At 42.7% G+C, this 17,928-nt stretch overlaps 1 protein-coding gene across 2 annotated transcripts; it reads left to right on the forward strand.

The window, feature by feature from the left end:
- The first annotated feature begins 3,736 nt into the window (after positions 1–3,736).
- Positions 3,737–16,373, forward strand: barx2 (BARX homeobox 2). 2 transcript variants are annotated; one of them, XM_048264920.1, is made up of 4 exons: positions 3,737–4,131; positions 10,719–11,034; positions 14,041–14,131; positions 14,638–16,373. In XM_048264920.1, the coding sequence occupies exons 1-4, from the start codon at positions 3,945–3,947 to the stop codon at positions 14,971–14,973; spliced, it is 930 nt and encodes a 309-aa protein (XP_048120877.1). In that variant the 5' UTR covers positions 3,737–3,944; the 3' UTR covers positions 14,974–16,373. The 2 variants fall into 2 exon arrangements, with proteins under 2 accessions (XP_048120877.1, XP_048120878.1); XM_048264921.1 differs by having other exon boundaries at positions 14,041–14,125.
- The last annotated feature ends 1,555 nt before the right edge of the window (positions 16,374–17,928 follow it).

A 17,928-nucleotide genomic window follows, 5' to 3' on the forward strand; every position in this document is an offset into this window, starting at 1 on the left:
TGCTACTTGTTTCATCATATTGCCATGCAAGTAGGCTATGTAAATTAACAGTTCTGTATTTCGTGACATGCTTGCGATTGGCATGTCAAAATCTACTGATCGCCTTACTGTGCACACTATAGATAACCATGTGAGTGTACAACCCGAGAGCTTATCGTGGCTAAGATTCATATCTTATTTTCTCAGTAGGCCTTCAGAGGATGTGCCTTGTTATCCGTAAACCCCTTGACATCAGTTCAGCACTGCTTCTTTTGAAGACTATAGCTGACTTTAAATAGATAGAACACCCAGCCTACTTAAGAAGGGTTTATATGGTAGTCTGCAGGTGGCGCCACATAGCGTCATGGTGGAATCAATTAACAAAACAAGGCAGACATGGAAAAAAAATAGCCCAACTTATCCATTGTGTCTCATGCATGATTATACAGCCACGGAGCCTTGTATGAACCAGAATAGCGAACTATTCCATGAGGGAAATACAAAGCGAACAGTTTAGCTGCATATTATATCATTATTAATTGTAACATGTATTTAGACGAAACACTGATTAAAATGCAAATTTGGGTTAAAGAGTATTATCTTAAAGGTTTGGTTCTAGTTGATTGTCCGATTGAATGTGGCCATTTCCTACTCTCCTATATCCTTGTTCATCTCCAGGCTATCACTTAAAAAAGAAAGAAGCAAATCTGGGAAGGGAAGGGAATCAATGAAGAAGCAAATCTGAAGTACCATGTTGCTTGGGAACCTCTTGCATCACTTTATATTTGAGAAGCACTTGACCTGTCATTCATATGGTTCAGTTTTTAAACAGTGTCCATCCCAACCTTGATACTGTGTCCTCCTTGTCATTCCATATGATGACCTCTTTCGGTGTCTGGATTATGTGCGAGTATCCAGCCCAATATATCCAATCCCTTTTGTTCTTCAAATATGGAGGTTGAAGCCATGATTGAGGCCTCATGTTACAATTAGCTCCCTAAGCTGTGACTCCTCTATCCCTGGCACAACAAAGTGAGCGCAGCAGCAGAAATCCTTTAGTGTCCACATCGAGGTCATAATCTACCCTTCCGAAAGTGCTTACTGGACCCCTGGCAAGCGGCTCCCGTTCACATCACCGGGCTCGTACGTCCTCATAAAGCTCAGCGCGGCAAAAGTAGAGGTGCATTTGCACCCAGGCGCTCTAAGCCTTTTGTCTTGCCGTAATCTGGAGAGTGTCAGATTCCAGGCCTGATGCCTGGAAGCTGCGCTCTAATGAAGAGGATCCTCTGCTCCCGGGTAGGGTGCTGGATAGGAAGGCAGCCGATTCGGGAAAGCGCACAGGCGAGGGGCGGGTAGGGTGTGTGTGTGTGTGTGTGTGTGTGTGTGTGTGTGTGTGTGTGTGTGTGTGTTGTGGAGGAAGGGGGTGAAGGGGGTGGAAGGGTTCTGGACATAACTGTTTTAATTGATTGATCTGGCTGGCGTCGCTGGCCTAAGAGCTGCTGGATTAGTGTGCCTTTTGCCTCAGCCCCTACCACCCACCAACCCAGCAACACACACACACACACACACACACATCACACACATGTTGCTCCCCTCCATAACACGGGTGTTGGTTGCTGTGCAAACTTTTAGAAATGCGCCCTTGTGATGGTCTACACAAACCTCACCCCCCAGCCCCACCACTGCCCACCCATCTGGTCCTGTCCAGGAGCTGGCGTCCACCTCCCTGGATCTTAGCACTCAGGTTTCACACTGGACTCATGCCCCCCTCCCCCTGTTCTACCCTGATACAGTCAGACAGAGTGCACTGCTTTGTCCAGTTGTTCCGATCTCCCTTTGATCAAGCCCTCAAACTCAAAAGGACCAAAGCTTTTCCTATGTAGATCACTAAATTTCCTCTTCATAATCCTTTATACTTTGAACCATCCGGCCATAGCCTCTGTGGTGTTATATATACACTGCTGTGCTTGGGAAAGGATAATCGTTTGTAGAGCTGTCCCAGGTTTCAGAATGTTAACTCGAGACTGCCCCAGAGCTCAGATGAAAGCCTGATATCCATCTGTAATAAGCATCATGCCCTTTAAGGTTACCACTTAGCCTTGGAAGTGATCTATTTTTCTGCCTTGGGATAAGGTGTTTCGTTATGGAACGATTGGGGGATATTTGCTTGAAAACACATTTACTCCCTCGGTGATAGTGCCTGACATTTAATGTCACGATTTTTTCAAACTTTGGTAAAACCTCCTAAAATAAAAACAAACATGCCACATTAAATAACAGCGTTAGAGAGGGGACACCTTTGTAGTTCTCCATCTTTATAGTCTACCTCGCTATAAGCTTAGGTAAAGTCAAATAAAAGAAAATAGTGTTAAAATACAGCCACGGAAATCCAAAAATAAGAAGTTATGTTCAGGTTGCAGGATTAAGCTACTTTTTTTGCAATTTGCAATTTTGCCTAATAAAACGCAACAGTAGTCTATAGCCTAGGCTTTATACATAACTGTCCCTGTTTAAGCAAGCCTTGGCGCAACCATCATTTTGCAAAAAAAGTAAAAGTTCGTTCGTAAAAAGTTTGTTTTAATTCACATTTTAATTACTGTCTGACTCGCGAATAATTAAAAGCCAACAGTGCAATGCATACTCTACCCTATATCGTGAATGCATTTGTTTGCCCTAGGGCAATGGAGTTTTCTCGCAAACTTAGCCGAGGGATTCATAAGTAGGCTATATAGGGTACATATTAACATTATCGAACAATTTATAGGGCGATACGTGTTTTTTCAAAACGCACTGTTGAAATTCTAAACGTTGAGATCCAACTTTTATTGTCTCAAACTTAGAATTTAGCCTAGTTATTAGGCCTACACTGCATCCTACATTAACATTACAAAATAAACAAGGCATAATTAAAGGTTTCAAATAGGCTACATGTTGCCTCTTGTTGAAAGTTTTAATACACAGGTGTGCGCATCGGCTTCAATTAAATAAATCACAGAACACTTGTGAGTTATTTGCTATAACGACATTCAATAACAACTATTAGTCTGTTTTTCATAATTTAGAACAGCTGTTTTAAGATCCGTTAGGGGAGCGTAGTTCAAAGTTAAAAACAATTTTCTGGAGAGGAAAAAGTAGAATTGTGTTAATTCCGTCCTTTTCTTTTAAATAAATAGTGTCTCCCTCTTTAAAAAATATAAAAAAGACTACAACATTTTTGGAAGACAAAACAGTTCAACATAAAGTAACAGGAAAATTATGACACTTAGATATCCATAACGAAAACTGATAAATAAATACACGTAAGCCTATGCCCTAAATGAAATAAAGCAAATCGACATATCATTATTGCAAGTAGAAGCCTACGCGATTAGTCTACTTTAACAATTTCTGATGAATTCCATTGCTTCCATTTGATTAATATTGCCGCATGTTCATACGGCTTTTAATTCATTGCCCTAGAACTACTTTAATTCTAAACATAGGTCACACAAGTTCTTCGTTGTTTTAATGTCTTATGCCAATTGTGTTGTTGTCCTTAAAGAATATAATTGAAATGTTCAAACGTCAACATTTCACTTTGCATATGTGCGTCATTGGTTTACTAGCAAGAGGGAGAGAGAGGGGAGAGAGAGAGAGAGAGAGAGAGAGAGAGAGAGAGAGAGATAGATTAGATCTGTTGTTACTGTGATTGGGGAGTTGGTTTATATAGCGGAGGTTGCGGGCATGTTCAACTCAGATCATTAGTATCCGCTCGGAAGTCAGTGCAGCTCATTGCACTTTCAGACACTGACAGAGGCAGATGACACACTGAAGACCGGACACTGTCTATTCTCAATATTCTGCCGGCATGCATCAATAACACAGCAGCAGACTTTGACGTTTCTTTAACTTTGGTCTGTTGAGCGGTTGCTGTTTTTGACTTTAAGAACTTTTACTGCGCAGTGACGCGCACACAGCGAGCGAACATGCACTGTCAAGCCGAGCTGAGACTCGCCTCGCCAGGCCAACTGAAAGCAGCCAGGCGGCGCTACAAGACGTTCATGATCGACGAAATCCTCTCAAAGGAAACTTGTGATTACTTCGAAAAGCTTTCGCTTTATTCGGTGTGTCCTTCTCTCGTCGTCCGTCCCAAACCTCTACATTCATGTTCGGGTAAGTTGCCTAGAGCTCTCATAATATATGCTACTGTAATGTAGGCTAAAAGCTGTGTAGCCTAGGCAGTAGGCATAACATTTTTGGTTGTTTTTTTTTATTACGAATTAAAAAATTGGGTCAGCACGACACAACGGCAGAAATTACACATGACTAAACCGAATGCTGATTAATTAGTGACTGAATTGCAATTATGAATCTGAATGAAAAGCCTATGGAACTCGATCTCGCTTGGAGAACGAGACAACAGCAATCATCAGCGCATTTATTATTATTATTATTATTATTATTTTTTTGCTACTGTATGAAGCATGTGTAGCCTGTCTTGCATGATAGACACATTTAAGGCACATATTGTGATAAAATAAATAATTAAATTGTAATCGTTACTGTTAGTCAGCTAATCATTTCAGTTGGCTTTTTATCTTCTCATAATGAGAGGATTGTGGGACAAAACACCTGTTGATAGCCCGTTATGTCAGAGCGATCGCAGATGCAGTGCCATTGCCTGGTATGTTTCTCGGTGATTGTGTGAAGTTTAGTAAAATGTTATCAGCTTCATAATTTGAAATGCAAATGTCTCGCCATGGAGTAGTTTTGTAGGCTGGCTAGTAGGCTGTTTGATAAAGTAAAGGAAAAGTACAATTAGTTCATCTTTCTCTCTATAGTCTTGGAAAATATAAAAAGCCAATGCCTAGGGAAAATATTGTTATTATTATTATTATTATTATTATTATAATAATATTATTGTTGTTGTTGTTAGCTTATTATTGTGCCGAACGCATCCACAATGTCTCCATTATTAGGGCTAGTTGATAGGCCTATCCTATAAGCCTACTTACGTTATTCTAAAATGCTATCTGCCTTTTCAAGTCATGCAGTTTTACAGTATGCATAATGTTGAGCAGCATTGTTAGCATCCAGTTATTATTAGGACTAGGCATATATTTTCGAAGCCTCAATTTAAGGCTCATTATTAATTTCATGACATGAACGCGCGCGTGCAGGCTATTCAGTGCATTCAGTCCTTAATAGCTGGAAAGTGTATTAAAAGGCTTACCATTCCATTTAGAAGAAAGCCATGCCATCATGATAAATCTCTCATCACAACGGTGCTTCCGATGTCCTGTTTTTTCAGTAAAGACATCATAGGCGTGTGACATTCTATGCGTAGCCTATCACAAAATCAGCGGCATCAGGACTCAGGCCTACCGAAAGTATGTGCTCATTTTCATAATGTAAGCCTCCAATATCTGGCCTGACAGACTTTATTTTACTATTTTACAGACAGATTTGACTGTCTTTGACACAGTTAATTGCACATACGCCAAATAGGCCTAGAGATTTTACTTTCCGCAAACCGATTACCTTCTCGCCCCCTAGCTTATTGGTCTCGTGGACTTGAGTAAATGAGACACGTCTTGTAAAATGTCCGTATGCTTAAAATCATAGCCTACACAGTGAGACGTTGTCCACCGTCATTACGGTTATTCCTTCATTTCAGTAGAGGCCTACAGGACTGTTTGGCACCTCGCTGACAAGAGATATTTGAGCGTTTCCATTGACAGCCGCTTTTCTGAGGTTGCGATCTTGACCTTTCGGTAGCCTACGCAGAAATGATTAGCCCACGACACGTTTGGTCAGCTTGAGCATGTGCTGGTAGTCTACCGTTGTGGGTCACTTTTCAGGGTTTCAGGGCCTACCTGCTTCAACACCAATAATGTGGGACAAAACGAGATTGGCAATTTGTTGTAAGGGGTTAATTCAATGTAATTTGAGTAAGTCCATGTAGGCCTACACAGGCTTAAGTAAGGATTTGAGGAAGTGGTTTGATCTATGGTATTCGAAAATAAGGCATAATGAGTCAATGACTCATGAAACCACAGTGATTTACAACCTAGGCCTAGTCTCCTCCTCAAGGTGAAATGATCAACAACAAGATCAACAGGTCCTTCTCAAAACAAGCATGTCCCCTATTAAACAACAAAGTAAAATGTAATTGTTGCAGTTATTTATTCTTATTCACAAATAGAGGTCTTTCAAATTGGTTCATTTTAATAGCTCTATTGCTGTACACACACAAACATATTCAAAACCAAACCAAATAGCCAAACAACATTCTTAAATTAATTCCATATTCTTTAATCCATAATTCCATGTTTGATCACTCATTTGATCAGAAACTGGTATCATTTAACTTAACCTTATGGCACAAACCACAGCCTCTGCAGTGGCGAAACCTAATGAAGCATTCCCTTGACCCAGCCCTGCTTCCTCAGAGGAGAGAACTCAGCATCAGTAACAACATTCGCCGTCTTGTACCTCTGTGTAAACTATGCAATCGGAGATGCCCTATTTGAACCCACACTGTGGTTTGTGGGGACAAAAATAAATTGGGCAATTCCTCTCATCATTCTTATGCGGTGCTTGATCAGAACAAGAGGACAGTGTGAGTGTTTTGGCAGCCGGGAGCCGGACGGATAGAGTAACCTCCGTAAATATCAGAACCCAGTGGCCACCACTTATTTTGAAGGCAGAGTGGTGTGAGACACTAGATATGCCAGTACTTCAATGGCCCGTAATGCTGAATATAGAAGCTGGCAGGCATGAAGGGAGCCGAGGCTGTGAAAGGCCATTGAGCAGTAATCTCTGAGGATGGAGCAGGGCTGCTGCACAAGTGGTGGCGTTGCAACCTCTTGAGGGGGGGTGGGTGGTGTCTTGTCATGCTTTCACCACTAGAGGCTGATGTAGGACCTCCATGTTGAGTTCAATGGAGTTCGATATGACAAATATTGAGACACAAACAGGTTCTTAGGCAATATCCAGTGGAAGTTGTTAATTAGGTAGATGAGTAGGTACGGAGATACAGGATGCAGTTATCAGAGAGGCGCGTGGCAATCCGAGCCAAGTGACTTCATGCCACAGCGTGGGAAAACAATTAAGCCACTTCATGAGATGCTTACATATTAGTCATGCGGCAGATGTTCAAAAGAGTCATACTTCCTTTGCCTGGATACAAACTCGACTAAATTGTTTTAATTTTAAAACTCGTTGTCTTTGGTGTGCATAATAGCTTACCTGGAACAAAAGAGAGAGATAGGGTGTGAGAGAGAAAGAGACAGAGAGAAAGAGAGAGAGAGAGAGAGAGAGAGAGAGAGAGAGAGAGAAAAGAAAGAGAGAGAGAGAGAGAGAGAGAGAGAAAGAAAGAGAGAGAGAGAGAGAGCACTAAGAGAAAACAGCACTGAGAACAAACCCTGAAATGAATACGTTTGGCCTGACCCCCTCCGTGCACGGTTACCTGGTGGGAGATCAGGGAAGAGAGCGTAATGGCAGGTTGTAATATTTCATTTGGAGACGTGTCTCTCAGCGAAACCCAGGGCAAGGCTTTTAGAGGCATCTGGGGGAAGGAGGCGAAAGAGATAGAGATCAACGCCGGTGTAATCTCCCATGTCAGGGTGATGAAAAATGGCCAAATAGGGGAGTACGCGTTTGTGCAGGAGTGTGCAGGGAGGTCTTTGGTGGGGCTTAGGGAGCTAAGCAGGAGGACAAACAGTGTTTTCATCCTGCCTTAATGCCTAATCCTGTGTAGACAATAAGACCCGCAATTGACCATGACCTGACCTAATAGTTATACCCATACACGCTGACAGAAAGGCGGAACGTACATGGTTTGATATGCTTGTGTACACACATGTAAGCACACAAGCAGACGCACATGCGCACACTCTCTCACACACACACATGCATGTGTGTACGTGCTCGCAGACACACACAGACACACACACACACACACTGCAAGCACACATACACATACACACACACACACACACGCACACAGTACAGATTTGCTGATTTCAGTATCTCGATAATATATACTTAGTTCAACACTTAAAAGGCATCAGTCTTACGGTGTTTCCCCCACCCGATGTCAACCTCAAGGCTAAATTCAACAGGCATTGGAGTTCAGCTCTAAACTTTGCCTCGGGGTAAATTTGTTTGCCAAAGGAAAAATTCACAGGGTTGCATTTCATGTTTAAACACTTATATAACACTTACAGGGAACTTGATACCTCCTAGGTTTGTGAATGGTACTCAACGTATAAAAAGAGCTGAAATACTCTGGATACTGTAAATGGAGAAGACTTGCATTGCATTGCAAGTGGGTTCACCCCGTGTTCAGCAATCATGTTTTGAAGCTCTCACTTAATAATTATCTTGACCAGAATCTTTGCAGTCAGATTGTTTTCTTTACATTTTATGAAACAGTTACCATTGTATTTTTGAAAGTTAATATTTTTTGTTTGACATGCAGTTTTATATAAAATGCTTTACAAGCGAGGTGCATTTGGAACGGACTAGGCTACCAGTCGGTTAAGGACCACGTATTTCAAAGTTGTTGGGTCGCTGGGGGTCATGTTGCCTCTTGTTCAAAATGCAAATATCTTGCTGTCAAGCTTTGTAGACTTAATTTGATGGGTGAAATAAAAAAAAAACTTTAAATAAAAACAGAAAATAAAAAACAACACTCTCTGCCCTGTCACCACTTGTTGTTACCAAAACATGATTTAGCTCAAGTTCATATGTAGGCTGCGGCAAGTGCCAAGGCTGATATCATCTTTGAAATCTAATGATAAAGGCGGCTATGCTAACATAAAATAACCCTGAGCTTAACACAAGCTACCGGGAATTTTTCCTCATTAAGTAAATGCAGTGAGGCTAATATAATTGGCGTCCTTTTCAAACATGACAGGACGCTGACAGCGATCTCTGTAAAATCTGTAATCTCCCTGTCTTCTCACAAAATATTTACATTAACTGTTTATCAATGAAAGGTTTACAGTCGGGTGGGAACCACCTGCAGCATGATGAGGCATTGGAGGGGGCAGATAAAAGCACTGGCTAAGGAGCAGCAGCAGCAGTGCCCTGACACAGCTGGTGTGTCTGTGGAAAGTATTGACAGGCCAGTGATTGGTTGCATGCCAGCACGGTGTCATCTTAAGGGCTAAGAGTGACAAGCTGACAGAAGTCCAACATGGTTTCCAGTATTACCAAGACATCTCCAAAGCTTTAAAGATCACTTCTCACACAAGCAATTACCAGAGAGTCTTTTTTTAAAACACACACAAACATGCACAAACGCATACACTCAAACAGACATTGATAGATCTCTCCATACGGAGATGGATCACTGATTATATGTAGGTATTTTGTTGTTTAGATGTCTTTAAGTCAAACTGACAAAATGTTGTCTCTACCATCACCAGGAATCACATTTTTGGAGGATGATGCTAAAAAAACAAACAGAAGAAGGTTTGAGGAAAGAAAGAATACTGAAAAGAGTGAATGAGTGACTGTGCATAGAGTGAAAGAGTAAGCTGTGGAGAAGAAAGGCATCATGCCTAAACTCGCAGCAGTGGTGGCGGTGGTGTAGTGGTTCTCTGAGGTTGGAGCTTAGCCATGAGCTCAACACTCCGCCATGATGTCATGCCTGTTGATGAACGCGGAGCTGTCGCTAGGGGGCTGACACTCACACACGCACACACGTGCACACACACACACGCACACACTCACACAAACACGCTGAAATGCACATGTAAGCACATGCACATACTCGCACAAACACACAGACAGACCACACACATCTCAGAGATGACAGAGGGATGTATTTCTCTGTGTGCTTGGTCATAAAGTATTGAGCCATCTGGTCTCCAATGGAGTTGGGCATGATTTACCCTGTCTTGGAGCTGATGATCAGATAAGAGCTTCACATCTCTGGACAATAACATCTACACTGATGACGCATAATAGTCTCTCATCTTTCCTTTATTGCCTCTCTATCGCCTATTTTCTTTATAATGTTGTGTAATCTGTGCCAATGTCCTCATTACTGTGACTCGTAAATCTCATCAACGCAACTGTTTTTATATCTCAGCAACATTCTGCAACAAGCTCTTCCTTCTGTGCCTTTGTGTATAATATTACAGATCCATGCATAAAGTTTGTGTGTGTGTGTGAGAGAGAGAGAAGAGAAAGAGAAAAAGAGAGAGGGAGAGAGTGGAGAGGATGGAGACGGAGGTGGAGAAAGTATGTGGGATTAATCACACACTGAGTTGCAGGAGAGCACTTGCACTTGAGACATTCATTTGCTCTCCAGAACCAATCGCTCGGTCCATGGAGTTCAGAGGGCCCGTGTAAAACACAGAACACGTCATAGAGGCAGAGCCAGAGTTCACGCTCTCTACATCAGACAGGCCACAGCTTTCACCATTAACCTCTCCAATGTGAGGGGAAAAGGGAAGCTACTTAAAAAGACAGTCTAAATGACTGAAATTCAAACTGAAGTCATGCAACGATGTGAGGTCAAGACTAATGGAGCACACTTTGGATGAGAAATGTTTTACTCCACAGTCATATCGTGGAAGGCATCTGTCTATGTGTTTTTCTTTTTTATTTTCTATGCCTCCATTTTCAAGTATTTTGTGGGGGATGGGAGGATGGGATTATCATTCAATTTAGTCCGTTTGTCATGTTTCTCACTGTCGAAATGTGAATAAAACTTTCTCTTTCTCTCTGTTGCTCCTTCTCAGGGTCTTCCTCTCTGCGTGCGTACCCGCTCCTGTCCGTCATCACCCGCCAGCCGCCCAGCATCCCTCACCTGTCTCCCCCGTCGCCGCCCGGACAGGTGTCCCACCTGCCCCTACTCTCCCCTCATCATCATCAGCGGCCGGTGGAGCCGGCGCCCAGCGAGACGCCGGTCAGCATCAGCAGTGAGTCGGACACGGAGCACTGCGGTGCGGCGCGCCTCAAGAAGCCCCGCCGCAGCCGCACCATCTTCACCGAGCTACAGCTCATGGGTCTGGAGAAGAAGTTCCAGAAGCAGAAGTACCTCTCCACACCCGACAGGTAAACCACGTTCTCAAAACAGTCACAGGAGTCTAAAGACTCTGAATTGATGAATAAATGCACATAACTACATACATTGTTTTGTATTTGATTATATACAATCCTAAAAATTGTATTTGTAATTATTTATTTCCGAATTGACATTAACGTTGTGTATTGTTATAAATATTGCTATTTTTCTATTGAGTAAATAGAAAGGAAAGTTCAAAAGAAAGTTCTAGAATCTTATGCACAAGGATTAACACAATACACATGTAAATCATGTGACTAGTGATATATCTGGTTGCACTTAGTGAGTGTTTCAATGGCGCAGAACAGCACTGACATTGATGAGTGAGTAGTGATCATTGAGAGGACATGTGCACAGTCTGTTTCCTGTGCGCCCAGATACGCAAGGTCACCAAAATGTTTTGCAGTTAAGAGAAGGAGACGTTTGCGAACATAGCAATATATCACTGGGAGGGTGGGTCTTGCCATGATGGTTTTGAAGATACCTCTGTCACTGGATACCAAAATAACCAGAGGGCCACGTCTTGGGGCAAAACTGAAATAGTTTAGTGCACAGAAACAAATGCTATAGATTTTCGTTTGAGGTAGATATTGGTGATTGAGTGACATTGATTAACGTTGTGACATTTTGATTTATGTACATGGGAATATATCATGCATTGCTGAGCACTGTTAGCCAGAGAATTACCTCAATGTTCTAGTCGAGACAAGAGTAACATTTTAACCCCATACTTTTGAAAAGAAAAAAAAACACGCCTCAGAGAGAAACACTAACCTATTCAAGAATCAGGGACAAATGCCAACAAAAGCAAACAAAAATGTATTACATTGATTTAATGCCAATCGTTTAATATACATGCAGGTGTATATAAAATACTTTTTTTCGTTGCACAATGAGATGAGGTAATATCCATGTCTTACAGTCCTCTCTCATGGGTTCATTTTGGAACTCTGAATTAAGGCCATACACACACTTTTTCCAGCCCCCTCACAAGCTACTTTTAGGTTCAGCCTTGTGGCCACATTTCCATTATTGCCCCAGTGTGGGTTTTCTTCTCAGATGTGTTTTACTTGCCCCCAAAAAAACAAAAAGTGTAAACGTCATCAACTAAAAATGAAAGTAAAAAGCAAAAGGTTGTTACATTCACAGAAGTCCGTTGTTATATTTGTAGTTGAGCTTGAGGCTCTCCAGGAAGGATAACAGCGGCTCAGAAGCTGGAGGGCTTCCAGGTCTTTGCAGAAGTATCACTATCGACCCCCTGGAGACAAAACTCCCACAAAGCACCCTGGTGCAGTGTGGGGGCCTCCGCCATGGCCTTACAGTCGAGCCTCATTGTACCGCAACTTATCTCTCACTCCACAGTCCCACAGGGGGAATCTCCTGCAGCCATCCACAGACACTTTAGTGACACTTCCAAACGTCTCACTTGGCTCTCAATCTCAGATCTCTCAGTAATGAGTTGATCCAAGCCACAGGGGGTTGGGGAAAACACAAACACAGGAATCCCCCCTTTCTCCGAGCCAAAGATGTGTGCCCGCCCGGCTCTTGTTTGTTGTTGTTTAAGAGAGAGAGATAAGTTTAGGTATGTCTCGATGCCCTTGGCTCTGAGACATTGCGGTCTCCTCTCTCTCTCTCTCCAAGAGCATACACAAGCACCCAGATAATCAAAAGGATCAAAGACACATAAATATGCCACGGTTCAGCCGGTAATGGTTTCTATCATTTTGCAATAATGATTTTATAATGTTGAAATTACTATCATCATCCTCATCATCATTATGTGTAATGTTGCGTTTAAAAGTCTCAACTGGAACACGCGGGGCTTTAGCGAACTGATTAGCCCACAGTTATTTTAACTGCTTTTTAAGTGAATGTGTGGTTCCCCACACGAAAACTCCTGAGTGGAACTCATTCTGAAGCTGAGTGCCTGTGCGACAATAACACTTTCTTGCTCAAAAGTGTTTTCTGCCGCTAGGGCCTGTCAAGCCTTGCATGATGAATCATAACTGGCTGATTTGAATTTACACTCAGTCATGTGACAGCGTGTCCACATAAATCCTGTGACAGTAATTTGTCAAAAATAAAAAACTTAAAAGCAAAACAATCCAAGATATTGAGATATACATCAGAAATCCTTGAGGCAGGGTTTAAAAAAGAGACTGTCTCTCTCTCTCTCTCTCTCTCTCTCTCTCTCTCTCTCTCTCTCTCTCTGAGTGAAATGAAGGAGGAAAGGAGAAGACAGTGCGAGCAGGAGGAACGTGTTGGAGGCCGAGAGAGTGCGGTGGATGCTAATCCGTTCATTTCCAGCGGAGCTCCACCGCGCCGGTCCGTAGGCGGAAAAAATCCTCCCATTTGAGTGTGAAGGACTTTGAAGGGAGACGCAGTCTGCGATCTGTAACTGGACAGTCCAGCAAGGCGCCGTTTGATATCTACCCCCAATCCCCCTGATACTTCTCCCAGCTTCAGTCGTCCAGCACTCATCTCTACTCCCCTGGGTATCACATTACAAACTAACCAATAGCTCCATTAGTCATGGCCGGTCCAGATGCTGTGGAAGAGTCCAGAAAGAGAACACAGATCTTCCCTCCACCCCCACCCCACCCCATCCTCCGTCTCTATCTCCCGGCCCGCAGCAGGCCTGTGATTGGGCAGCCTAAGCTGGCACAGATGTAGGGTGAAGGTGCCAGGCTGGAGGTGTATGATTACAGTGAATTGGAGAGGAGACCATCGAATGGCTGACTCTGTCTTAGCATGTCCCCAGTTGGGATTAGTTCGATTCTTGAGTTTGAGCCGTCTCTTGCTTTGAATCAGACTTGCAAATTGCCACCCAGGAACAAAAGTTGAACTTGAACATGAAAATGCCCTTTGCATGACACCCGCTCTGCTCTTAACAAATGCAATATACTGTATGTGTACATCTGTTTAATACACAGCCGTTTTTAAAAAAGAAATTACAAAAACATGGTCACTCACAATGCCCTTTCTTTTACCTGCAGATTGGATTTAGCTCAGTCTCTGGGCCTGACTCAACTTCAGGTGAAGACCTGGTACCAAAACAGACGAATGAAGTGGAAGAAAATGGTGAGTGTGAGTGAGATGAATTATTTTGCCTGAGGATAGAAGTGTGAAGTGTGTGCATTCATGCACAGATAAGTGGCTATGTGTATTTGAATATGAGTGTGCGTGTGTGTGTGTGTGTGTGTGTGTGTGTGTGTGTGTGTGTGTGTGTGTATGTGCCTGTGTGTGTGTGTGTGCGTGTGTGTGAATAGTGTGTGCACATGAAGTGAAATGAATGGACTTAAAGGGGGACATGACGGATGATGAGGATAGGCCAGTTTACGTCAGTGCGGTCAACTGTTCACCCAGGAACAAAAGGCCCCTCAACAGCAGCACTAGAGATTAATGACTGCACAAAGGAGCACACCATAGTCATACATCTTCCTTTAATTACTATAATAACCAAACTTGCCTTTGACCGTCATCAGCATCATTCAACCTGTGTCTCTCTCTCTCTCTCTCTCTCTCTTGTACTGTACTCTCTGTGTGTGTGCGTGTGTGTGTGTGTGTGTGTGTGTGTGCGTGCGTGTGTTTAGGTGTTAAAGGGAGGGCACGAGGCCCCCACCAAGCCCAAAGGGCGGCCCAAGAAGAACTCCATCCCCACCACTGAGGAGATCGAGGCGCAGGAGCGACTGGCGGCCATGATGGCCGAGGAGGAGCGTCAGAGACACGCACAGGCACAGACAGAGGCCCAGGCGCAGTCCCCGGTCGCCCAGGGACACCCGTACCAGTCCCAGCCCCAGGACCTGAGCACGGGCAGCGGGGCCACGGAGCCCCATAGCTCCCCACCGGTGGCCCCCATGGGGCCAGCCACCAGAGAGCAGCAGCTGCTAAAACCGCTGTCGTCACCACAGACGCACGCAGCCAGCTAAACGCTAACTCCTCCACCACACACACACACACACACACACACACACAGCTAAAGACTTGGCCAGGGGGTCATTGCATTCAGAAGCACTTAGTGCCTCAAGATCCCCCAACCCCGTCAAGAGCTGTGATCACAATGTCAGTGTAATAAGTCAGTGAATGTCTGAAAGGTGTTTTCTTTCAGTCTGTGGCTGTACCTCCAAGTGGAGACGTCTGTACTGTTAAACTGCTACAAGGGGTTTGATTGGATCTCCAACTGCCTTCTCATTTACTATTTCAGTGTTCGTTGTTCATGCTGCCAGAACTGCACGCACATACATGCAAGCTATGATGCAAGCTATGATCAATCTGCCAATGAGGTTTATCTCACTTGCAAACACTCAAGTGAATCACTCAGACAGACAAACTCCGATGAGATCATGCTCTGACTATTTTATTTTAGGCTATTTTTTTTAATTGGTAGCCATTATTTATGTATAAAGCACTGAGATTGTATTCAGCTGTAATGTCGATCCATTGTGTGCTAAAAGACAGACATGGAGCATTAAATCTGCCCTGTTGGATTTGTTGCCTTCTCACAGAATAATCAAACAAATGTTGCCTTTTTCAAAACAAATGTCAGTATAAGTATTAGAATCAGGTGTATATTTACAGTATTGTATTGTATTTTTCTATTACAGTAAATATTGCCTTCTGGAAGAGGTTTGCTTGGGTGTAGAGGCCTTTTTTCTGGTTGCCTTTTGAGTGAGTGATAACAGCTATTTTAACCAAAGCTACAAATCGGAGTATTTGACTAGCAGAACTATTTCTACTATTCCCTTTGATTATTTGTTTTTTTAAATACATGTGTTGCCTGCACCCACTTTCCTTCAAAGTGTGAAATTTATATTTAGAGATGAAGATGTACCATAAGCACTGTATCATAGCTATATATTCAATAAAAAGAGAGGACACTCAACCACATCATACATTCTATTTTTTATCTTGATGAATAGAAATTAAAGTTGGCGTTGACTTGTTTTCCCCCTCTATGTGCCGAATCTGTGCTTACACTCAGGAGGCAGACTGATTTTATTGCCACAAGGAAAGCCTCTTAAGCTGTCAGAGGCTCAGAAATTGAATAAATCACGGCCGGTGCCAGTGAAACAAGGAAGTTGCCAAACATGTGAAATCTTTCAGTAATGTTTGAGCCTGCAGGCATTTGAATAAACGGCAAATAGACTGACAGTCTACAAACTCCTACATAAAAACACCCCGTCCGATTGCATGTCAAAGCTTTGGTTCACCCCCATGCCTGTTATTTCCAGTCAGCATTTTGAATTGTAAAGTTGATGGAGGATTTCCAGCTTGACATATCTATCTATCTATCTATCTATCTCAACCTCTCTCTCTCTCTCTCTCTCTCTCTCTCTCTCTCTCTATATATATATATATATATATATATATATAAATATAAAAGGTTTGATATTTTTCTGATGTACATACTGAGTTTTACTGGGTAAAAAATGTTGATACTTTTTTTTGGTGTGTACAATAAATGTTTGCTGAAAACTTCTTGTTTTATTTTAGTCTGTATTAGCCTACATTTTACTGTATTTGAGTGCATGTTTCTATATTTAATGACATTCAACAAATAAATACATAAATACATAATTAAATAAATTAAAACTACCTTCACACATATCTGCTCATACCTCAAATAAATATGAATGAATTAATTCATGAATATTAGTTTCTTTGTTGATGGAAATGAGGGTAGCTTGAGCCAGACTGACAGTCTAAACCTTTATACCTGAAGGCAAGGCCACATGTCCAGGCAAACAAGCCATGCTGACCAAGCCCTTCCTTCTAACACTTAGATTATATATACAGAGTCTATGCCATACAATCGCAAAAATACAATAGGACAATTAGCATTGCAACATAGATAGCATTGCAGCCTGGCCTGCTCTCTGCAAAACCTGTTCTTTAAGTTTATGTTGATGCACATTGTGTTCTGACATGCTCTTGTACTTATCAGTACTTCCTACAGAATGACCTGCTGTAAACTTGACTGAAGATATTTCAGTAACCCAATCAAACGGGTTACTGTGCATGCCAAGTGTATTTTTAGTGTTTGTTAACCAGACGTGGATGAGTAAAGACAAACACAGAGGATGTGCCAATGTGAGCTGGTGTATGTGTGTTGCAGATTGTGCTTGTGGAGTGTGTGTGTGTGTGTGTGTGTGTATGTGTGTGTATGTGTGTGTGTGTGTGTATGTGTGTGTGTGTGTGTGTGTGTGTGTGTGTGTGTGTGTGTGTGTGTGTGTAGCACTGTAATTGGGGGACAGACCCCCGGGGCCTTTCCTAGACCTTTTAGACAGTTTCTTCAGGGGGATCTTTGGCAGCCGGTGAATGATGGGTTCCAGGGTCCCTCTAGATAGGCCCAGAATCCAAGCATTCGGCGTCATGTGGAAGCAGTTGCGATCACAGGTCAAAAGGGGTTTCCATTTGGGAAGTGAGGGCGGACACTTAGGCATTAGGGCATGATCAGAACTGTTGAAACTAGGGGTCAGGGCAGTTTTATCTTTTTTCATCTCTCTCTCTCTTTCTGTAAGTTGTAAGATGTGTTGCGTGTGCATACTGTCAATAAGTAAAAATAAAGCAATGAAAAAGACCCCATCGTTTGTGTTTTGAGTGAAATAATTGACCTGAAGAGTAACATTTATTTTGCAGTGACGAGCATTATTCCACCTGTCATCACCCTGTCAAGAGCCATAAATATATGAATATTTTTTTTTATTTTTTACCAGTGCAGCACAGAGGGGGGATCTCAGTAAAGTCAACAGAGTGACACCTGCCAGCATTCACGGGTGTCGTCAGAGCGACAGATAGTCATCTGTGGCTCAGTTTCTATTAGTTTTGGCGGTGGCGGCAGCAGTGGTACTGGCACGCGCTGCAGCTACAGAGCTGCTAATAAG

The sequence above is a fragment of the Alosa alosa genome, chromosome 15 (assembly GCF_017589495.1).
Source record: "Alosa alosa isolate M-15738 ecotype Scorff River chromosome 15, AALO_Geno_1.1, whole genome shotgun sequence".
NCBI lineage: Eukaryota > Metazoa > Chordata > Actinopteri > Clupeiformes > Clupeidae > Alosa > Alosa alosa.